The 18,806-nt window shown below is 50.7% G+C and overlaps 1 protein-coding gene across 1 annotated transcript in view; it reads right to left on the reverse strand.

Moving 5' to 3' along the window:
• The window catches only part of MGMT (O-6-methylguanine-DNA methyltransferase), a gene marked incomplete at its 3' end in the record, with an annotated part of 283,790 nt that overhangs the window by 211,424 nt on the left and 53,560 nt on the right, over positions 1-18,806 (reverse strand). The window contains exon 2 of the mRNA XM_082854858.1: positions 12,173-12,309. Coding sequence (XP_082710984.1) covers positions 12,173-12,297 — 125 coding nt within the window. The 5' untranslated portion in view covers positions 12,298-12,309. The remainder of the gene's footprint in view (positions 1-12,172; positions 12,310-18,806) is intronic.

Genomic DNA, 18,806 nt, shown 5'->3' on the forward strand with positions numbered 1-18,806 from the left:
TTCTTTTCTGTTATAGTCAGTAGTTTGTTGTCTTTTTTAGACTCCACATATAAGTGATATCATACAGTATTTATCTTTCTCTGTCAGACGTATTTCACTGAGTATAATGTCCACCAAGTCCACCCACGGTGCTACAAATGGCAAAATTTCATTCTTTTTCATGGCTGAGTAGTATTGCATTGTGTATGTGTGTGTGTGTGTGTGTGTGTGTGTGTGTGTGCGCGTGCATGCACACACACACATCACAACTTCTTAATTCATTCATCTGTTGCTGGAAACCTAGGTTGCTTCCGTATCTCGGTAACTGTAAATAATGCTGCTATGAACACTGGAATGCGTGTATCTTTTCAAATTAGTGTTTCTGTTTTTCTCAGGTGTACACCCAGGAGTGGAAGTGCTGGGTCATATGGCAGCTCTGGTTTTAGTTTTCTGAGAAACCTCCACACTGTCTTCCACAGTGGCTCCGCCAGTTTGCGTTCCCACCGACAGTGGAGGAGGGTCCCCCCTGCTCTGCACCCTCGCCAGCATTTGTTGTCTGTGTTCTTTTCGAGGACAGCCATTCTAACTGGCGTGAGGTGCTATCTCGCTGCGGTTTTGATTTGCATTTCCCTGGTGATTAGCAATGTCCAGCATCTTTTCATGTGCCTGTTGGCCATCTGCATGTCCTCTTTGGAAAAATGTCTACTCAGTTCTTCTGTCCTTTTTTTTAAGGAAACCATCGACAAGACAAAGAGACAATCTACTGAATGGGAGAAAATATTTGCAAATGATATGAGTGATCAGAGATTAATATCCAACATACATAAACAGCTCATACAACTCAACATCAAAAAACAACAAACAAGCCAGTTAAAAAACAGACGTGGGCTCCTGACAGCCACTGCACTTGTGTCTGACATGTTGGCCGGGTCCCATCTCCACCCCCAGCCACTTGCTGAGAACCAAGGGGGGGCTGACGCCTCCCTCCTCTGCCCAGCCCCCCGGCCAGCCCCTGGCCCTCCATTCGACCCCACAGACGCCCAGGAGCTGCCTGAGAGGCCAGACTGCGCACAGGACCAGCAGAAAGCAGGGGGCTTTCGGCATCACTCGCGGAGACAAAGGTGTTAGTCATAAAATATTATTTTCAATAGATGTTTTGTTTACCTAGAAAAGGTCAGAAACTTTGGAGGAAATAAGTGGCCCAGCTCTTTTTAATGAAAGCAGTGCTCAGTTATACAATAACTCTTCCTAACAAACAGCCTTAAATGGGATAAAATAAAAATCAGAAAGCTAAGTATTTTTCCGGATGAATTTCAGGAAGGAAAACCCACTATTTTGGGGAGGCTACTTCTGGGGTATCTTTAATAACCGAGAACGACAATTTCATTTCCCCTAGGTTTAGAAGTATGTATTTTTAGCAGAAGCAACATTAGAGAGGCAGGACAGAAATGTCTAGAATGTATATATTTATACAAGCGTGTGTGCACACATACGTAACACTCACATATAAACACTATACACAAGGACATCTATTTGAGAAAGGAACCGAAAAAAGAATCGTCACACCCCAAGGCTTACATTTTCCTACTGCAATGGGTTAAGTCTTAAAAATGTTTCTCCTTATAACTGCATCCTTCTAGTATGCAGTAGATTCTGTTTATATTCCATTTTTAGCTTGCCTAAATACCCTGGCAGAAAACTGGTTGGAATGTGCAGAATCTGCACGTGGACATTCCTCGCCTAGTACCCCGCCCCCACGTGAGCTGCAGAGGGACGGCTCCCAGCAACACAGCTTCTTCAGAACGAGAAGAAACGTCACCCTCCCGAGCTGGGTGCTCAGCCCAGGAATCCTCCAGCCCCACCTGCCCAGCACGGGCTCTGTGTAGTCATCTACAGAAGGAGCAGAACGTCTGCTTCACCAGCTGAAGGTTTCCACGGCTGCTCGTTCAGAAGCGATGGACGCCCCGCACTGTCACGTGGGGAAGTAAAGCGTAAGAGCGTTCTCTACATGCTTCACCTGTGCCGGTCAGTCAGCACGGCGGGGGGGGCGACCTCCGGAAGAAGGCACGTGAGAAGCAGCTTTAAGAGTCCTAACGTGATTCCATCAGAGTCACAGCAAGAAAACTATAATCCCCCCAACGTACAATACACGTGAGCGTGCACGGCAATACGGCAATTCTGCCGGTAGACGCCAAAAATCAAAGTAAATGCTGGTCCAGGAGGACCCGAGTTCTTCCACAGAACCACTCGGCATCTGCAGGTGTATCAATACTTAACATATTGAGTGTGTAAGCCCTCTTGTTTAAAAAAGATTCGTGCACATACGCGGTGTGTGTAGATCAGAGGGGGAGGGTGTCACAGAAATGCTTATAAATACACCGGGGCTCTTACGGAAACACCAAACGAGACCAGAGGAGACCTGGTAACAGAAGCGGGTGAGAGCCTGAACGCAACCCACACGGACGAAGCAAAACCAAGACACAGACACTGGGCCGGGAGAAAGCCGAGCACGCCTCTGAACTCCCTGGAGCTGGAGCTGCGAGTCCGGCTCACTCCAGGGGGCACCGGAGAAAACTGCAGAATTCACAAACGAGATGAACCGCGCGCCATTCTCTGGCTCCCGTCCCACCGCAGCCCCGGCGAAAAGCTCCACGGGCTCACAGGGGACGAGGGACCCTGGGTGTGAACTCGACCTCCTTTTGGGTCTGGGTCCCTGCTGGGCCGCCCTGCACGGCGCATCCACGCTACGCGCGATCCGTCTCGACTGTGGATGGCGCCATCTCCACTGCAGACGTATGTGGAACCACCACCGCCGCCCGGGACTCCAGAGGCAACGCTGAAATTAACTGGGTGGGAACTGCCGGTTCAACGAAGGCCAGGGCACCCAGGAACGCCCACCTCAGAGCCCGAAGGAAACCTGAAGTCAGTATGGGACCCCAGAGGCAGCAGACGCGCACAGCAATTGCAGCACGACACCCGGCTGGCCCTGTCCTCGGCCTCCCCGACTCAACCCTCCCCCTGCTCTCTTCCGTGTCCTGGCCCGTCTTCAGTTTTCTCCGGTGCTGCTTCGTGACCAGCTCCCTCGTGCAACTGTTCCTCCAGATACTCTTCTCGTGGCGTGCCTGCACCCTACGCCCTGACAGCTAGTCGCCCGAGCCAGGGCCCGCGGCCTCCCAGCACGCCTCCTCCTGCCGTGGGTCCCCACGTCCCCTTCTGATACAGGCTCCACCGGTTCTGCGACCAGACCACGTCCCGCCGGTTCTCAGGCCTGAGCCGCTCCTTCCCCGACCCTTTTAACCCCACGCCTACTCACACACGCCCCCCCCCCGTGGAGGGCCGTGACGCCACACTTGACTGCCCACCCCAGGCCGGTCCTGTGCTGGGCAGGAGCTCCGTGGGGGTGGAGCTGTCACATGCATTACTGTACCGTCCCCAATGCACGTCCCCCAGCCACAGGGCCCATCACACGGCAGGCACTCACGTGTTCTGAGTGAACAAACAAGTGACTCTAGCTTAATCCTAAATTTATTCAATGTTTTTATCACAAAAAGACCCACTTCTGTCACTTGATACAGCAACTGGAAATAAAAATTCTGGATGAATCTGACACAAGACAATGGTTCAGTTCAATTCAAAAATTAAACTCATTTAACCTTTAACTCAATTTAAATTCTAAACTGATCATCATTCAAGAACTATCCTGTACATTAATACCAAGGAGCTGATCTAATAACTGATACAATTTAAAGAAAATAAATTCAACAAACCAAATACATTTGGAGAGTTTACAGCTTAAATGACATTAACATTTTAAAAACAAAAGTTGAAAAGTATTCACCAGTCACAGATGGTTTAAATACCAGAAAATATTAGAGATACACGAACAATAAAAACTCTGGAAATCAAAATCCAGGGGCAAAATGTGAGAAACGTCTGTCGATGGTCTCAGGTACCACAGCTTCGTTTCCACAAAAGGAGAGGGGGACGGCCGTGAGGTGCAACCCGGCTCAGAGGAAGGAGTCGAGGAAGTGGCTCTGAGTCCCAGCCACCATGCTCCTCCTCGTGCGGCATCAGCTCTGTCCCCTGGGAAAGGGGCACGGCATCACCCGCCTAGCTTTAAACACCAGCACGTACGCGTGAGCACCCTGTACGTCTGCGTGAGGCAGGCAAACACACACGAGGACACGTCACGGTGTCCCTTCCGCTCCTACAACAGTAGGTGTCGAGCCGGAATTTTCACGTTAGACGTGAAATGGTGAACATCCTACTTTACAGACACCCTCATCCAGGTACCCAGCGCCAAAATCACCCCAGCTCTCGTTACTAAACCCAACCAGGAACCGTCCCAGGGCTCTCCTCAACTGCTCAGAAGGCCGAGAAGAGGGACCAGGGAAGGGAAGGTCAGCTCCGGTAGGGGCCATCAGCGGTGAAAACCAAAGGAAGGAGAGGCGACAGCCCCCTCTCCCCTCGAGTCTTTCTCTCGAGACCCTGGGACCAGCCTCCTCCGCCCACCCCCAAGTCCTCTGCTGACCAAGCGGCGTCAGCACAGGGCTGGGGAGCTGCCCCAGGGCCGCACGCCGCGGCCGGCACTCAGCTCCTCACACAAGGCCCGGCCCTTCCAAGGGGGGCCCCACTTACCCGGTATCTGTCTGACTCCTGGCAACCCAGCCTCTTCTGGAAAAAGACTCCTGGAGAAAATGGAAATGACCTCCAAGAGGCTGCAACACTGTCGTTAAGTTCCTCTGTTTCTCTCGCAGCTGATTTAACCTCATGCCTCTCACAAGCTGAACGAGCCTTTAGCTAACTTTCCCGACCGCGGTTAATTAGATGAATGGGGACCAGGGCGAGGACCGCAAGAGGCTGGCAACAGGAGGCCAGCAAGTGGGTGGGTGACACCACGGGAGGTACAAGACCACAGAGCTGGACGAGCAGGTGGGCGGCAGGGGGGGCCCTGCCCACGTCTAGGCCCGGCTGTCGCACGGCAGTGGCACCTCCAAAGGGCCGCGGAGGGGGGACACTGACTTGGCCAATTCCACCAGAAATGGCCCCTGCAAGACCACAGGTCCTGGTCGGGCCTCCCACCGAGAGCACACGGTCCAGGCAGGCCCTGTGGGCCTCAGGGTGAGGCTGACACGCGCTGGGCCCTTCCCTTAGGGGGAAAGCTGCTGCTTGGAGAAGGTCTGGATAGAGCCCAGAGTTTGTCATCAGCACACCATTTCCCAAGGCGAGGGTAAACTCGGATGCTGGTTACATCCCAGTAACTGGGGGAGCCCTGCACCCAGTGAGGGCGCTGCGGGGACCCGTCCTCCAGGGGCCACACAGCATACGGCCCACGTCTCCTTCTCGTGGGAAAAGGGAAAGGCTTTCTGTAGCAGTGCCAAGGTGACAGGAGAGCCCTTTCTCCGGGAAAGCTGCAGTGCCATCCTTTCAAGAGCAGGCGTGAACAGAGGGGAAGAGCCCAACACCTCCGAAAGGAAGGCGGCCGCTCTGAGCAGAGGGTTTCAGGATACTTCATGTGCCTCGGAGGAAAACACCCACCTTCCTCCGCTTGGGATTGGCCAATTTACCTCCTTCACTCTCAAAGTGCTCTTACACTCCAGAGGCTGGAGGACTTGCAACCGGGGCCCGCCCCGTCCTGGGAACAGGGGAACTCCCCCTGAGACGCCCCAACTGGAGAGCAGCATCCTGGCTTCCCCCTCATCTCTCCAGCCATCAGCCTGAACGACGACACCACCGCCTCTCTCGTCACGGACACTGAGAGCGAAGTACGCGCACGGTCTGTGTTACTGACCACGTAAGTCAGGAGAGGAACTCGCCACAAGCTACTGATATCGCACCGCCTGAGCCAGAAACCGGGAGGGAGGGAGGCCCCTCAACACCCCCAGGCCTCGGGCTCACCAGGGCACCCAAGCACTTGCTCTAAAACACAGACGACTTCTATGAAGCCACAGAGCTTGGCAAGTTTTCCTCACAGAAACATGCTTATTTCACTCGAGACCTCCTTAAGGAACATTCTGTAAAATAAAACAATTACATTTTTAAGCACACACAACACAAATCATTATTTCGAGCCACCGAAGAAAAGCAATGAGACAACTAAACTAGCTGCAGGTAAAATTCCTGCGGCGCAGTTCTGGGCGTCCCTTTCCTGGGAGCGCCTCTGCAGGTGTTTATCCATAAGAACACTTTCTTTTCTTCCTTGAAAGACCAATTATAATAAAGCAAGTGCTGTGTCTATGTTCAAATTTCCCAATCTGTCGGGAAGAATGAAATTACGAGTTTCCCAGGAAGGCTTTCATGACCTGCGGATCTCAGGAACTATCTTGAGCTGGGAAGGGGCAGACCGACGGGCACCGAGGTCCCCGAGGGGCCAGCAGGCGGCAGGCCCAGGCCGTGCAGGGTCAGTGGCCCCAGACAGGCCCCTGACAGCCTCACGTTCTCCTGGTGGTCCACTTACTTGCTTTAAATATCTAAAGATGAACAGGAAAGCAGCAAATGCATGCGGAAACCATCAGTCACTATCCGTTCAAACCGACAGACCCGACTGGACGTCAAGAGTCCAACTTTCCTTCAGGAAGGCCTCAAAGGCACCTTCCTTCCTTTAGTGGAGTGACGACTTTGGCACATTCCGGGGGCGAAAATCGGCAGTGCACCTGAGGAGGCAGGCGACCCCCTCCCAGGTAGAGCGCAGAGGCCCTGCCGTGACACTCTCCCAAGGTCCCTGAGGGTCCTGGCCCACGTCCATCCCCCCTCGGCTGGCCGGCCAGGCGGGTCGGCAAAGGAGGGTGAGGCCTAAGCCACGTGCCTCTCCCAGCCCTCAACACCAGAGCTGGCAGGCGAAAGATGCCAGGAGGCAGAAATGACGACACTCTGCCCGAACCCCCACGACACCATACACTCCTGTCAAGTACAGCACAGCCTGCGTCGTTTTTAAGTCTTTCAAGATACAGCAAGTTTTACAATGGCTTACTTTGGCTGGACTACAACATTTTCAGTGGCATTCCGCATTCTTCTAAAAAGTTTTATATGGAAAAAATTTAAAAATGAAAAACAAAGGTAAATCTTTGACAGACATGAACCACGTGCAACTAATCCTCTCTAGCTTCCCAGATCCGAACGTCCTACTGCTGTTTTCCGTAATAGTAAGTATAACCCAGGGTTGTACAGTCCATTTTCAAGTAATCAAATACTACAATCAACTTTATGGAAAACTAAACAAGCCCGAAAATAACATTAGGAAAACCAATATATTCTCCTGCCCTTCTCCTTAGATTTTAGACTCTGTGGGGCATGATGATGAGGTCAAAGCTTCATGGCCACATGAAGATGGAGTGGGGAGAGGTCGGTCAAGCTCTTGCAAAAGACAGTCATGAAGGGAAGCTTGATATCGGCAGGAAGTTATAAAACTGAGACTATTATAACCACTTTCCAAACTGATGTTCTCCACTCTTATTTTTAGGAAAGGTGAGTAATGTAACTTACACAAAAAAGAAATCAAGGATCACCGTACGAAGCCATACGCACAGGAATCCTACTTCGTATAGAAGTGTGAAAGGAATTTCACTACAGACAGACTTCAGTGGTCATCTTCTAATTTATCTACTGAAGAAACCAGCATGGCTTCGGAGGAAACGAAGGTGCCAGGACTCACAAGAAGGAGGGTGAGAACAAGGGCCCAGAGTCTTTAGGATGCTCTGCTCAAAACCCCCTCGCGGCTACCGTCCACCACGGCAGCAGAGCTAGAGGGGACAGCCCTGGAGGGCGCAAATGGCTCCACCTGCAAAAAGCCAAAGGGAGGGCCCCCTCCAGGTGGGTGAGGGCAGCGCCTGCTTCTATCAGACAAGGGAGTTCTAATCAGAAGCCTTCCTACCAGATCCGGGTGGCGTCAAACTGGAAGAAAAAAATTCCCCCACGTGACTCTTTCAGAAAGTAGAGGAGGAAACACTTCCAAACTCACTTCACGTAATCAGAAAAACCCAAATGCCCAAACCTCACAAAGACATCGCCAAAGAAAGAATTATAGACGAACACCAAACACATAAACACTCAATGAAATAGCAAATTTCAACCCGTAATATGTAAGGGAAAATAAAAGGCTATACCATGAATTAAATGATGTAGTATAGCGGCATTTCAAGATTGGTTTAAAATCCAAAAATTAGCTTACTTCACATTTAAAGAATAAAAGAGAAAAGCAGGATCATGTTGATACATGCAGAAAAACCATTTAACAAAATTCAACAGATTGAGGAAGCATTGTCAGTGTGAGAAAGGACGCCTATTAAAGCCAACAAGGCCAGCAGTCACCCTGATACACTTGAAGCTCCCCCCTACGACTGGAACACGGGAAGGAGGTCCACTGTCATGACTTTTATTCAACGTCATATTGGAGGTTCCAGCCAGTGCAACAGAAGAAAAAAAATAAAAGGCAAAAAGATCATAAACAAAGAAGCAAAGTGTGTGTACTCACGGACATCATGATTTTCTACAGAAAAAAAATCCTAAGGAAACTGCAAAAGAATTGCTGGAACTAAGAAGTGAATTTAGTAAGATGGCAGAATAAAATCAACATACAAAAATCAAGTGTTATGTACCAGCAGCAGCAGTTTAAAAGTTAAAAAGAAAAAAAAAATTAAGCTGATTCACAATACCATCAAAAACAAAGTATTTAGAAATCAACTTTACAAAAGACACACCAAGATCTTTAAAGTGGAAACTACAAAACACTACTGAGAAAAATTAAATAGAAACTAAACAAATGCTGAGCTAAACCACAGTCATGAACTGGAAAATTCAATTTAAGATGTCAACCCTCCCAAAATTGACACACAGATTCAAGGACCTCCAATCAAAATCCCCACAGGCATTTTCGGAGAAACTGACACCTTGATTCTAAAAGTAATATGGAAAATTGAGACCTAGAAACCAAGACAATCTTCCAAAAAAACAAAACAACAACAACAAAAAACGGGTGATGGGGGGTGGAGAGCTGGAAGACTCACATTAATTCAAGACTTATCACCAAGCTACATCATCAAGTCAGTGTAGCACTGGCACAGAACAGATGAAAAGATCAGCTGAACACAAGTGTCCAGACATATATAACCCACACACGTATGGCCACGTGACTGATTTTCTGACAAGAACACTGAGGCGATGCCATGGAGAAAGGAATTGTTCCCCCCCCCCCAACAAATGATACTAAAACAACTAAATATCTGCGGAGAAAACTGAGTACCTCACAACAAGGTAATTCAAGGTGGTGGAACACAGATCTAAACATAAAAAGCTAAAATTATAATGTTTTTCAAAGGATTTATAAGAGAATCTATTTGTGAAATTAGAGTAGGCAAATATTTCTTAAACACACAAAATAGGCCGAACAGAAAGGAAAAAAAAAAGTTGGTCTTCCTCAAAATTAAAAACTTCTATTCATTAAAAGACATTATTAGAAAAATAAAAACACAAGTCCCCAACTGTGAGAAAATGATCAACACATATATCTGATCATCAAATTATAACCAGAACTACCAACTGACAACAAAAACCAAGAAAACACCAACTAAAAATGGGCAAGAGACTTGCCTCACAATGAAAGCTTACTGAAAACAGTGTTCAAAGTAAGTCATCAGGAAAGGGCAGTCACCACCACAATGAGAGAGATAATACCTCATACCCACCAGAGCGGCTGTAACTTTAAAAACTACCACCACCAAGTGCGGTGAGAAGGCAGAGTAACAGAAGCTCCCACACATTCCTGGTGGAAATGTAAAATGGTAAACTTTGGGGAACGTGTTGGCAATTTCTTACGAGGTTAAACATCCATTTGACATGCAATCCAGCCATGCAATTCCACACCTAGGAATTCACTCAAGAGAAAAGAAAACGTACGTCCATAAAGAGACCTGAACAAGAATATTCACAGCAGTTTTGTTCATAGTACCGCAAACCTGGACAACTCAAATGTCCATCAACAGAAGAATGAATAAACAAACTGTGGTATATTCCTAAAACAAACTACTACTCAATAAAAAAGAATGAACTACTTACTGACACACAGAGCAACACGGGTGAGCCTGGAAAACACCGCTGAACTGAATATGAAAAGAAGTACATGTTGTACGGCTCCACCTAGAACAAGCTCAAGAACAAGCAAAACTAACCCAACATGACAGAGATCAGAACAGTGGATGCCAACGGGGAGGGGGTGACTGAAAGGGAGCACGAGGGAACTTTCTAGAGTGTTTTATATCTTGGTTTGGGCTGGTGGTCGTGTGGTCGTACACATCTGTGAAAACTCACTGAACTTTACAGTTAAAATCTACGCATTTTATTATGCGGTTTTCACCTCGGTTTTTTTAAATGAAAGAAACTGTTAACTCTTGAGTATTCACACAGATAATTTTTATGCCGTTCTCTACTTCTGAAATAGCCCTCCCCAAATTAACCATATACAACAGACTGCTGGTTGCCCTCCGCCCCCCGCCAAATCTGCTCCGCACAGAACCGCCGACTTCAGCTCGCACACGCCAAGCTCCGTGCTTCCCGCGCGGCGAGCCCAGCAAGGTGAGAGAAGACACGGATGCTGCTTCTGGAAACAGAGGGCATCCCCTCCTTTCTCTCTCCTCTCTCTGCTGCTCGTGAAGGGGTGTGGCAGCTCGCACCCCAGAGTCTGGCCTGCAGATGCCGAGAGGAAAGCTCAGGGTGCCAGACTCCAGTGACCATCCCGCCAGCAGACCCAGCGTCACTGCTCCTCCGCCAGGGCTTCTCCTCCAGAGAAACCGGCTGCATCTGATTAAGCTGTTACTTGGAGGAGCTTGTTTTCCACAGATGAACCTAATCCTAACTTGATTCAGAAAGTACAGAGAGTAGAAGCAAAGCTAAGCCTCATCTTCACTCTGTTCTCACAATTCCTAATGGACATTTAAAGCACTTCAAGAGAGGTTTTTCCTCCTACTTTTTCTTCTCCAAATTCACTTGCTCTTTTTTTAAAAGAAAACAAAAAAAAAGAATTCAACACATAATTTCTGTGATTTACTGTGCAACTGAACACGCTAAAAGACAAAATGACATTTTCCCTACAAATTATTTGGTGCCTGTGATTTTCTGAACACTACAGCCAGATGGTTCTCATAGAAATCAAGAAGACTGTATTCATATAATTCAAAGGTTTGCTTATTTTTTGGTCTTAAAAAAGACTATTGATTGTAACGTGCAGCTCTACAGGAAAAATCTCGACCGAGGAGGCGAAAACTCGTATTTATTACCGCCCTTGTGCTCATTATAGCCATCTCTGACAGCGGTCCATTAAAATCAATTTTTATGTTTCTTACGTATTTTCTTTTTCTAACATCCTTGGCGCTGTGTTTATTAGCCCGTTAAGACAAACGCTGAGCAAAGGAGTGGGTGGTTTTTCCCCTCTTCTGTCAGAAATAACAAGAACTGCAATTCTAAAATACAACTGCTACTCACAATCAATGAATGGAGGAAACTGAATGTTATGTTTCAGAACAAAACATTAAGGAGTGCTTTGAATTTTTAATGGTTTTATAATTAGAGAAAATAAATAGTGGAGATCGTTCAGAGAAACGTGTTCCGTGAGAAATGGCAATACCCTAACTTCATGCTAACAAGGGGATTTCACACCCTTTCTCCTCCGCTGCGCACACACACCAACAGCCGGACACCATCTCCAAGAGGCCCAGTGGAGCTACTGATGAAGCAATTCCAGGACTTTGGAATAAAAGTCCATTAATAAAAAATTCCATTAACAAAAGTCCCATAAAAGTTCATCACCTGGCAGACTGATGAACAGGGAACGTTGGCCCTGGATTTAAAAATCCGGATTAAGGAAGCAGCAGCTCCCTGTCACCAAACGCCCAAAGAGATTCCCACATCCCACTTAAGAATCAAAGCGCTCAATACAGTCCATCAACACCTCTATAAACGTATACATTAATACGTCTTGGGGCTCCTAATTACAGCTTACGTCCCTGGGGTTCCTGGGCAGTAAGCACAGATGCTGAAAACGAACGATCATGGCCCTACCATTTTTAGAGAGATGCTAACTTTTGTGATTGGTAGCGTGTGGCTCCGTGTTACCCTGTGATCAATGGAGAACAAGCAATGATCGTGTTCTCCCTGTTGCTTTGAACAAAGCAAGCAGTGGGTGTCACACAGGACTCTCACTCACTCAGTGTCTGGGATCTTCCGGCCGTGCAGCTTTATCCCGTGCAGACCCTGCTCGCAGCCGGAGATCTCGATCTTCCCCAGAGGGCTGTCCATCATTCTGTATTTCATTTCACAGGTCTTGTTCATTCTCGCAAGTACCTAAAGAGAAACAATTTTTAAAGTTACGCATACGTGAAAGAGTTTGGTCACTTCCAAAGCACAACAGAAGCCCCAGTTATTTAAGACATAAAACATCTTCCAAAGTTTTTTCCCCATTTTTGGAATTTAACCATATAATGTGTCATTTTTATAACACAGTCACTTTGAAGACAGAAGATTACCATAATTACCCAGAGCAGCCAACCAACAATTCACTCTCCTCTCATCTCCTTAAATTACGATCTCCTGGTGGCTCAGTGGTTGAGAATCTGCCTGCCACTTCAGGGGACACAGGTTCAAGCCCTGATCCAGGAAGATCCCACATGCCCGCGGAGCAACTAAGCCCGTGCGCCACAACTACTGAGCCTGCACTCTAGAGCCCGGGGGCCACAACTACTGAGCCCGCGCACTGCAACTACTGAAGCCCGTGCGCCTAGAGCCCGTGCTCTGCAACAAGAGAAGCCACCGCAATGAGAAGCCCGCGCACCGCAACTTAGAGTAGCCCCCGCTCGCCGCAACTAGAGGAAGCCCGCACGCAGCAACGAAGGCCCAATGCAGTCAAAGATAAATAATTAAAAAAAATTTTTTTTAAATTACCATCTCCCTATTCTTCTCATTTATCTTTAACCAACGCAGAGTCAAAGATGAAATAAGAGTGCCTTTTAAAAAGCACCTAAAGCTATTTAAAATAAAACAATTACCAACAACACTTTCAGTAAAAACTGAAGACAAAGCATGGGATATTTTGAATAAAGTACGTTTAAAACTAAAGCATTATTAAATGAATTACAGAAACGGAGCGAGATCCGACCCGGCAGCGGCCGCGGAGGGCCCGCGTGTCGGAATCCCGCCCTTACAGAAGCGCAGGGACTTTGCTTGCGTTCAAGCCAGAGTACAAAAGCTATCCTATCAGGTACCCTCCACGCGAACAATTCTGAGAGATGCTAATTTTGGTCAACCCAGTGGAAGTTTAAAAGAAAGAACAGATGTACTAAGAGCAGCGAAAAGCCTGTACCAAGGTTTAGGCAGGCTGGCATCTTGTAAAAATCCCTCGGCCTCGAGGGGAGGCCGGAAGAGAGGGCCGCGGGGAAGCCCACCCGGGCCGCCTCGTCTCCCCGGCGACTCCTGCCTGCCCTGCTTCCCGCACACCTCCCTCGGGCCACCTCACGGGCCAGCGCTTCCCAGGGTTCCCCGCTCAGCCACAGCCGCCCCGGAACCGGAGCCCCGCAAGGCCTCCCTGCGAGCTCCGGACTGGAAGTCGGGCTGCCGCCTGGCTCTCCTGACCTCTGCGTCCTGGAAACGCTTCACTTGAACTTGTCCAAAACCGTAACTGCGCGTGGGCTCTGCCCCTGTGCAGCGCATCGGTGAGCGGGCTACCACCCAGCCCCGCCCCGAGCCCCACCGGACGTTGCTCCTGGGACCCCGCACACCCCCGCACCGCACTACACGCCGGCTCTACCATTTTCAGCTCTTCTCATTCATTTGCGCCCGTCCTCCCGGACTCGCTCACCAACTCCCAGCTCCCCGAGGAAGGGCGCCCTCGGGCCCCCTCTTTACACCCGGGGTCTTCCCGCTCCAGCCACCCTCACCTAGAACACCACATCACTACTGACGACACGACGGCGCTACAGCAGCTCAGCGAACCGCAGCCCGCCGCCAAACCTGGCCCAGCGCCTGCTTTTGCAAGGGAAGTATTCCTGGGATGCAGCCGTGCTCACTGTTTGCAGGCTGGCGGCTGCCTTCACGCTCCAGCGGCCCTAAGTCCGTGGGCGCCCCTCACGTGCAGCGAGTGTTCCAGTATGCAGGCCTGGACGCCGGGGACTGGCCTCTCCCTGACTGTCCCGTCTGCCCCACTTGGCCTGGTGACTGCTTTACAGTGAAACCTCAACACGCCCCCATCGCCCTGACCCCGCAGGTTCTCCTCCCTTCTGCGTGCCTTCCACCTGCTGCTAACAGCACACGCTGACTCCCTGCTCTACCTCCCAACAGCCCCAGGACAGAGGCACACACAGTGTCTATGCCTTGAAGAGGTGAAGCACCATTCCCCAAACCCCATGGTGTGCCAGCATCACTCCCAAGATTCCATCCTAACCCCTGGGCTCCAGAGCTGCCCTGTTCAACATCCCCCTTTCTGTGCACAGTGACAGGGGTCTGAATCGAATAGCTCTCCAGTTCCCAGTGAGTGGACACAGGATTTTGCTGGGAAACCTTCGCAGATGTTTGCCCGGCATCGGAGATGCTCTCTGACACCTCATATTCCTACCATGGCTCCCCACTGCCTGAGGGATAAAAACCAGAAGAGTCTTCCCACCCCCTCCACTCTGTCATGCGGAAACAGGGATCAGACCAGGCAGAGGGAGATCATGGCCTCCTACCCACGACCCATCACCTTGAGAAAGTCACCTAAACTCTCTGAGACACAAGTGCTTTTAACTGTAGGACAAACGATACCTAAATCATAGGGCTGGCACAAGGGTTAGCGGGAATGTGTGTAAAGACCTGACATCCCCGAAGGATTTAGGATTACCATTATCCCTGCCGCAACTGACATTCTAACCCAATATCCTTGGCCTTTGACCTTGTCACCCAGAGTGCACTGCTCTCCTCCCTAAATTCTTATCCAACAACTTCAAAATCCTAAACATTCTTCAAAAGCCAACTGCCACCCCTTCTCCCAACCCCCTGGGTGTGTCCCCCTGTCTCCTGAAGCCAGAATCAACTCCTGACCTGCACCCGCTCACATCTGTGGACATTTTCCATCACCCTGAGCTGCTGGCAGGTGACCAAGCTACCACGAGTCAGGGCCCCACGGATGGCAAATGCATTATACATGTAAGGGGTTTATCATACGTGTGTTGAGCCGGATCATCAGCATGTCCACCATCCGGGTCAAGGGGCCAGCAGAGCATTTCTCTGAGCACAAAGTGTGTTCGGAGAAAGGGTTCTGCTGGCACGATGAGAAGCCTGGACGCGCTCTCCCCTTCTGGGTGACACCCTGCACCTTAACGGGTTAAGAGCTCCGAGCAGTCTTGCAATAGAAGTCAGCTTCGTTTCTTTGCCGAGCACTAGCAAACGTGTTCGCCGACCCGTGCCTCCTACCTCAGTCCCTGTTCAGAAGCTGAACGAGCAGGCCTCCGTCAAGAGGAAGGCTGTTTCTCAGCAGATCCAGGCTCAGGGCCCTGGCTCAGGCCTCAGATCCGGAGCCTGACAAGTCACGAGCCCACGGCAGGCCAGGACTCGTGCTGGCGAGCCTCCGAGACTGATGCTAATTTAAGCACAAAAGCAATTTACTGAAAGACGTTCCATAACTCACAGAACTTCTGGGAAGGCTGGAGAAGCAGGCTCAGAAAACGGTAGGAACCAAGACTGGCCACAGGCCAACCACAGCCAACACCAAGCCTCAGGATACACCTGTGGGAACAACGAGGGACTGCAGGCACGCAGCAGGCGCCGGGGCCACCGGCGCCCCGGGAAACAGGATGTTGCAGCCACCGTCAATTCCCTGCCGCCCGGGCTCCCTGTCACTTGTCCTTGGACTCAGGCCCAAGCAGGTGCCTAGAGCTCGCGTGGGCGCCAGGCCAGGGTGTACCTGTGCCGAGTGGCCGGGAAAAGGGACAGCCTCCAGGAGGGCTGTGTCCATGCCAGCCCCGCTCAAGCACACAGCCCGGCATCGCTGCAGAAGTGAGACCGGCACACAGCCGACCAGGAGAAGGGTGAATGTTAGATGTCCACTCCTCTTCCCAGGCCTCAATTTTCTCATCAATAAACTAATAGTAACCTGAGTCTACCAGTCTCCCTGGGCTGTTCTGAGGGGCCCAGCTGGAGAAGACAGGAAAACGGTGAACAGGGCGGCTGGGCGCTCCTGCAGCTTCGAAAGGACCTCTGTCCTACTCAGCACACACCCAGCTCTCACCCTTACTCTGAGGAAAGGCTGGGGAGACACATCCGGGTGCGCAGGGCAGGTCAGGGGTAGGGCAATGAAGGTGACCGGGGGCGCAGGGGCATGAGGATTTCTGCCACATGGGAGGACGAGCAGGTCTCCGGAGAGCTCAGGCCCCTCGCTTCTCCAGGAGAAGGGCCTTGCACGCCACCAAGCCGTCCCAGGAGCCGGGCTCTGAGTACAGCCTGGACTGGCCGAACTTTGGAGGCCACTGGCCTAGACTGCAGGAGAAGGGCAGCCAGCCGACCCCGGCATAGCTGGAAGGGCTGCCTCCGGACCAAGTAACGACCTCACACTCCAGCTCCTGCATCTCCGCGTGGGACCAAGAGGACACTGAAGCTCGGCCTGAAGCCGCCGTGCTGCCCCCGGTGCCCAGCACCAGCAGGCACCGCCCGGCAACACGGCACTGGCCCTGGACCACCGGTCTAAACTCATGCCCCAAGTGCGGGCTGCCCCCTCGTACTGAGCAGCAGCTCCGCTGGCCTCCACAGAGCATGGTGAGTCAATCACAAACCATGCCAGGAACCAACAAAGAGCAATCAGCCCTTAACAGGGATAACTCAAGCTCAAAAGCTGCGTTCTGAACAAGGGGCACGTGCCACTTCTAGCCCATCCACCCAGCTGCTCATTTAGTCATGTGAAGTCTGAGGAGGTGAGCGCTTTAGACTTCCTCATCGGTTAGACAGAATGGAAATCAAACCCACTTCAATTCTCCTGAAGGTGAGGATTCCCCGGAACTACCCCCCCTAAGACTCGGGCCTGGTACTCGCGGCCCAGCTCCTCCTGGACTCGGCCCGGCTGAGCTGTACTTTCACCAGCGCCTCTGGGCTTTTAAGCCCATTAGCAGAACCACTGCTAGTCAAACATAATGCACCATAACCCACCAACGGCTACTTTGCCAGAAAAAGAAAAGCTGCAGTTTTTACATACTTTTATACCAACCCAGCCAGAAATGGCGTTTGAGAGTCCACAGAAACCTGTGCACGACTTTCTTTCCTGTCGACAGCCAGGGCATTCAGCACAGAGTCCTTCCACGAGTAAAGGTAAAAATCAGCTGAATACTGCATCCTACTATGTTATGGATAATGTGCCCCCAGGACAGAAGCGCTGGGCCATTTGGCGTGGTGTGTGTGTTGACGAGAAGCCCAGGCTGAAACAGCAGGTGTGCTGCAGGTCCCGCAGAGCTGGCAGGCCTGGCGAGGAGGTGGGGGGATGCCTGCAGACAAGATGGGGGTGTCACAGACACCAGGAGGGACCCACGGGGGCTGAAACGGGGCAGCAAGAAGAGCGAGGCTTGCATAGCAGGGGAGTGCATCAGGGAGGGAGAGCGTCTCAGCACAGGCTGGTGGGAGGTACCGTCTGGAAAGCAGCGATTCCAAACACACACACGGGGCTGCCGTGCACGATGGCTGCACAAAGATGCTGGTGGAATCCTGAGCCCTAGGAGTGTGACAGACCCGCCTGACACCCTCCCACAGCGACATCCCCACACTCCACTCCACAGGCCAACCCACCACCAGGCTCCAAAGATGAACTCTCACCAGGAGTTTCATCAACTTACACCAGCCCAGAGAAGGCCATGACTGTGAGCCCCAAGCGGACCACGAAGGCAACGAGGCCCAGTAGAGACACCTGCTCACTGTGGACTCTACAACATCCACGGCCCCAGCCCCAGCACCAAGTCCAGGGCCAAGCAGGCTCCCGACAGCCTCACAGGACTCACCAGGGCACTGCTGCTGGGCAGGGAGGGGCGCTGCCACAGGGGAGCAGGGCCACACGCTGCAGGAGAGCAGCTAAAAATGTCTGGAGAAAACGACATCTACCCAGAGATTGACTTATAACAAGGGGCCAGAAGAGAAGACGCACGTGGGAGGCAGGCTGAGGCAGACAGCCAGCAGCAGAGCCTGGGAGGCAGGGGACCAGGCCCAGGGGCCGCAGAAAGAAGCGTGGGGGAGACGCACAGCCTCCATGGGGTCAGTTTCATGTCTGGCTTTGTCCCTGAGAAGCCCCAGGACTTCAAACAAGGGGGAAATCCACCAGGTTTGCCTTTTCAAAGGCTCCCTCTGGCAGCTGTGTAACGAATAGGTGGGAACAGAGGGTGGGAGTCGTGAAGGAGACCGTGGAAACGGTCCACCGAGGCATAAGGATGAGCTCAACCAGTGTGAGGCAGAAGGGAGACTAAATAATGAGCCATAAATAACTAATAATAAATAAATGTTTAATAAATACCCGAGTGCCCCTTACGCATGAGCCACCAGGCTCAGGTGCCTGAAACTGTAACGAGACAACCGTGGTCTACTGGGGGAGGAAAATCACCCACAAAAAGCAAATCACACTGAACAATCTTTGCAACTTTTCTATAGGTCCAAAATTATTCCAAAGTAGAAGTTTATCTTAGAAACTCAATAGAGATATGGCAGAATGATTTGAAATATTTACCTGCATCTTTCTACCTGCATTTTCTAAGTTTTCCACAGTAAACCTGAATCCCTTTCACAAGGATAAAAAACTGTATTAAAATTCAGTGTAATTAATATAAAACACAGGTGATGATAGC

Source organism: Leucopleurus acutus (genome assembly GCF_964270905.1).
Source record: "Leucopleurus acutus genome assembly, chromosome: 14".
Taxonomy (NCBI): Eukaryota; Metazoa; Chordata; class Mammalia; order Artiodactyla; family Delphinidae; genus Leucopleurus; species Leucopleurus acutus.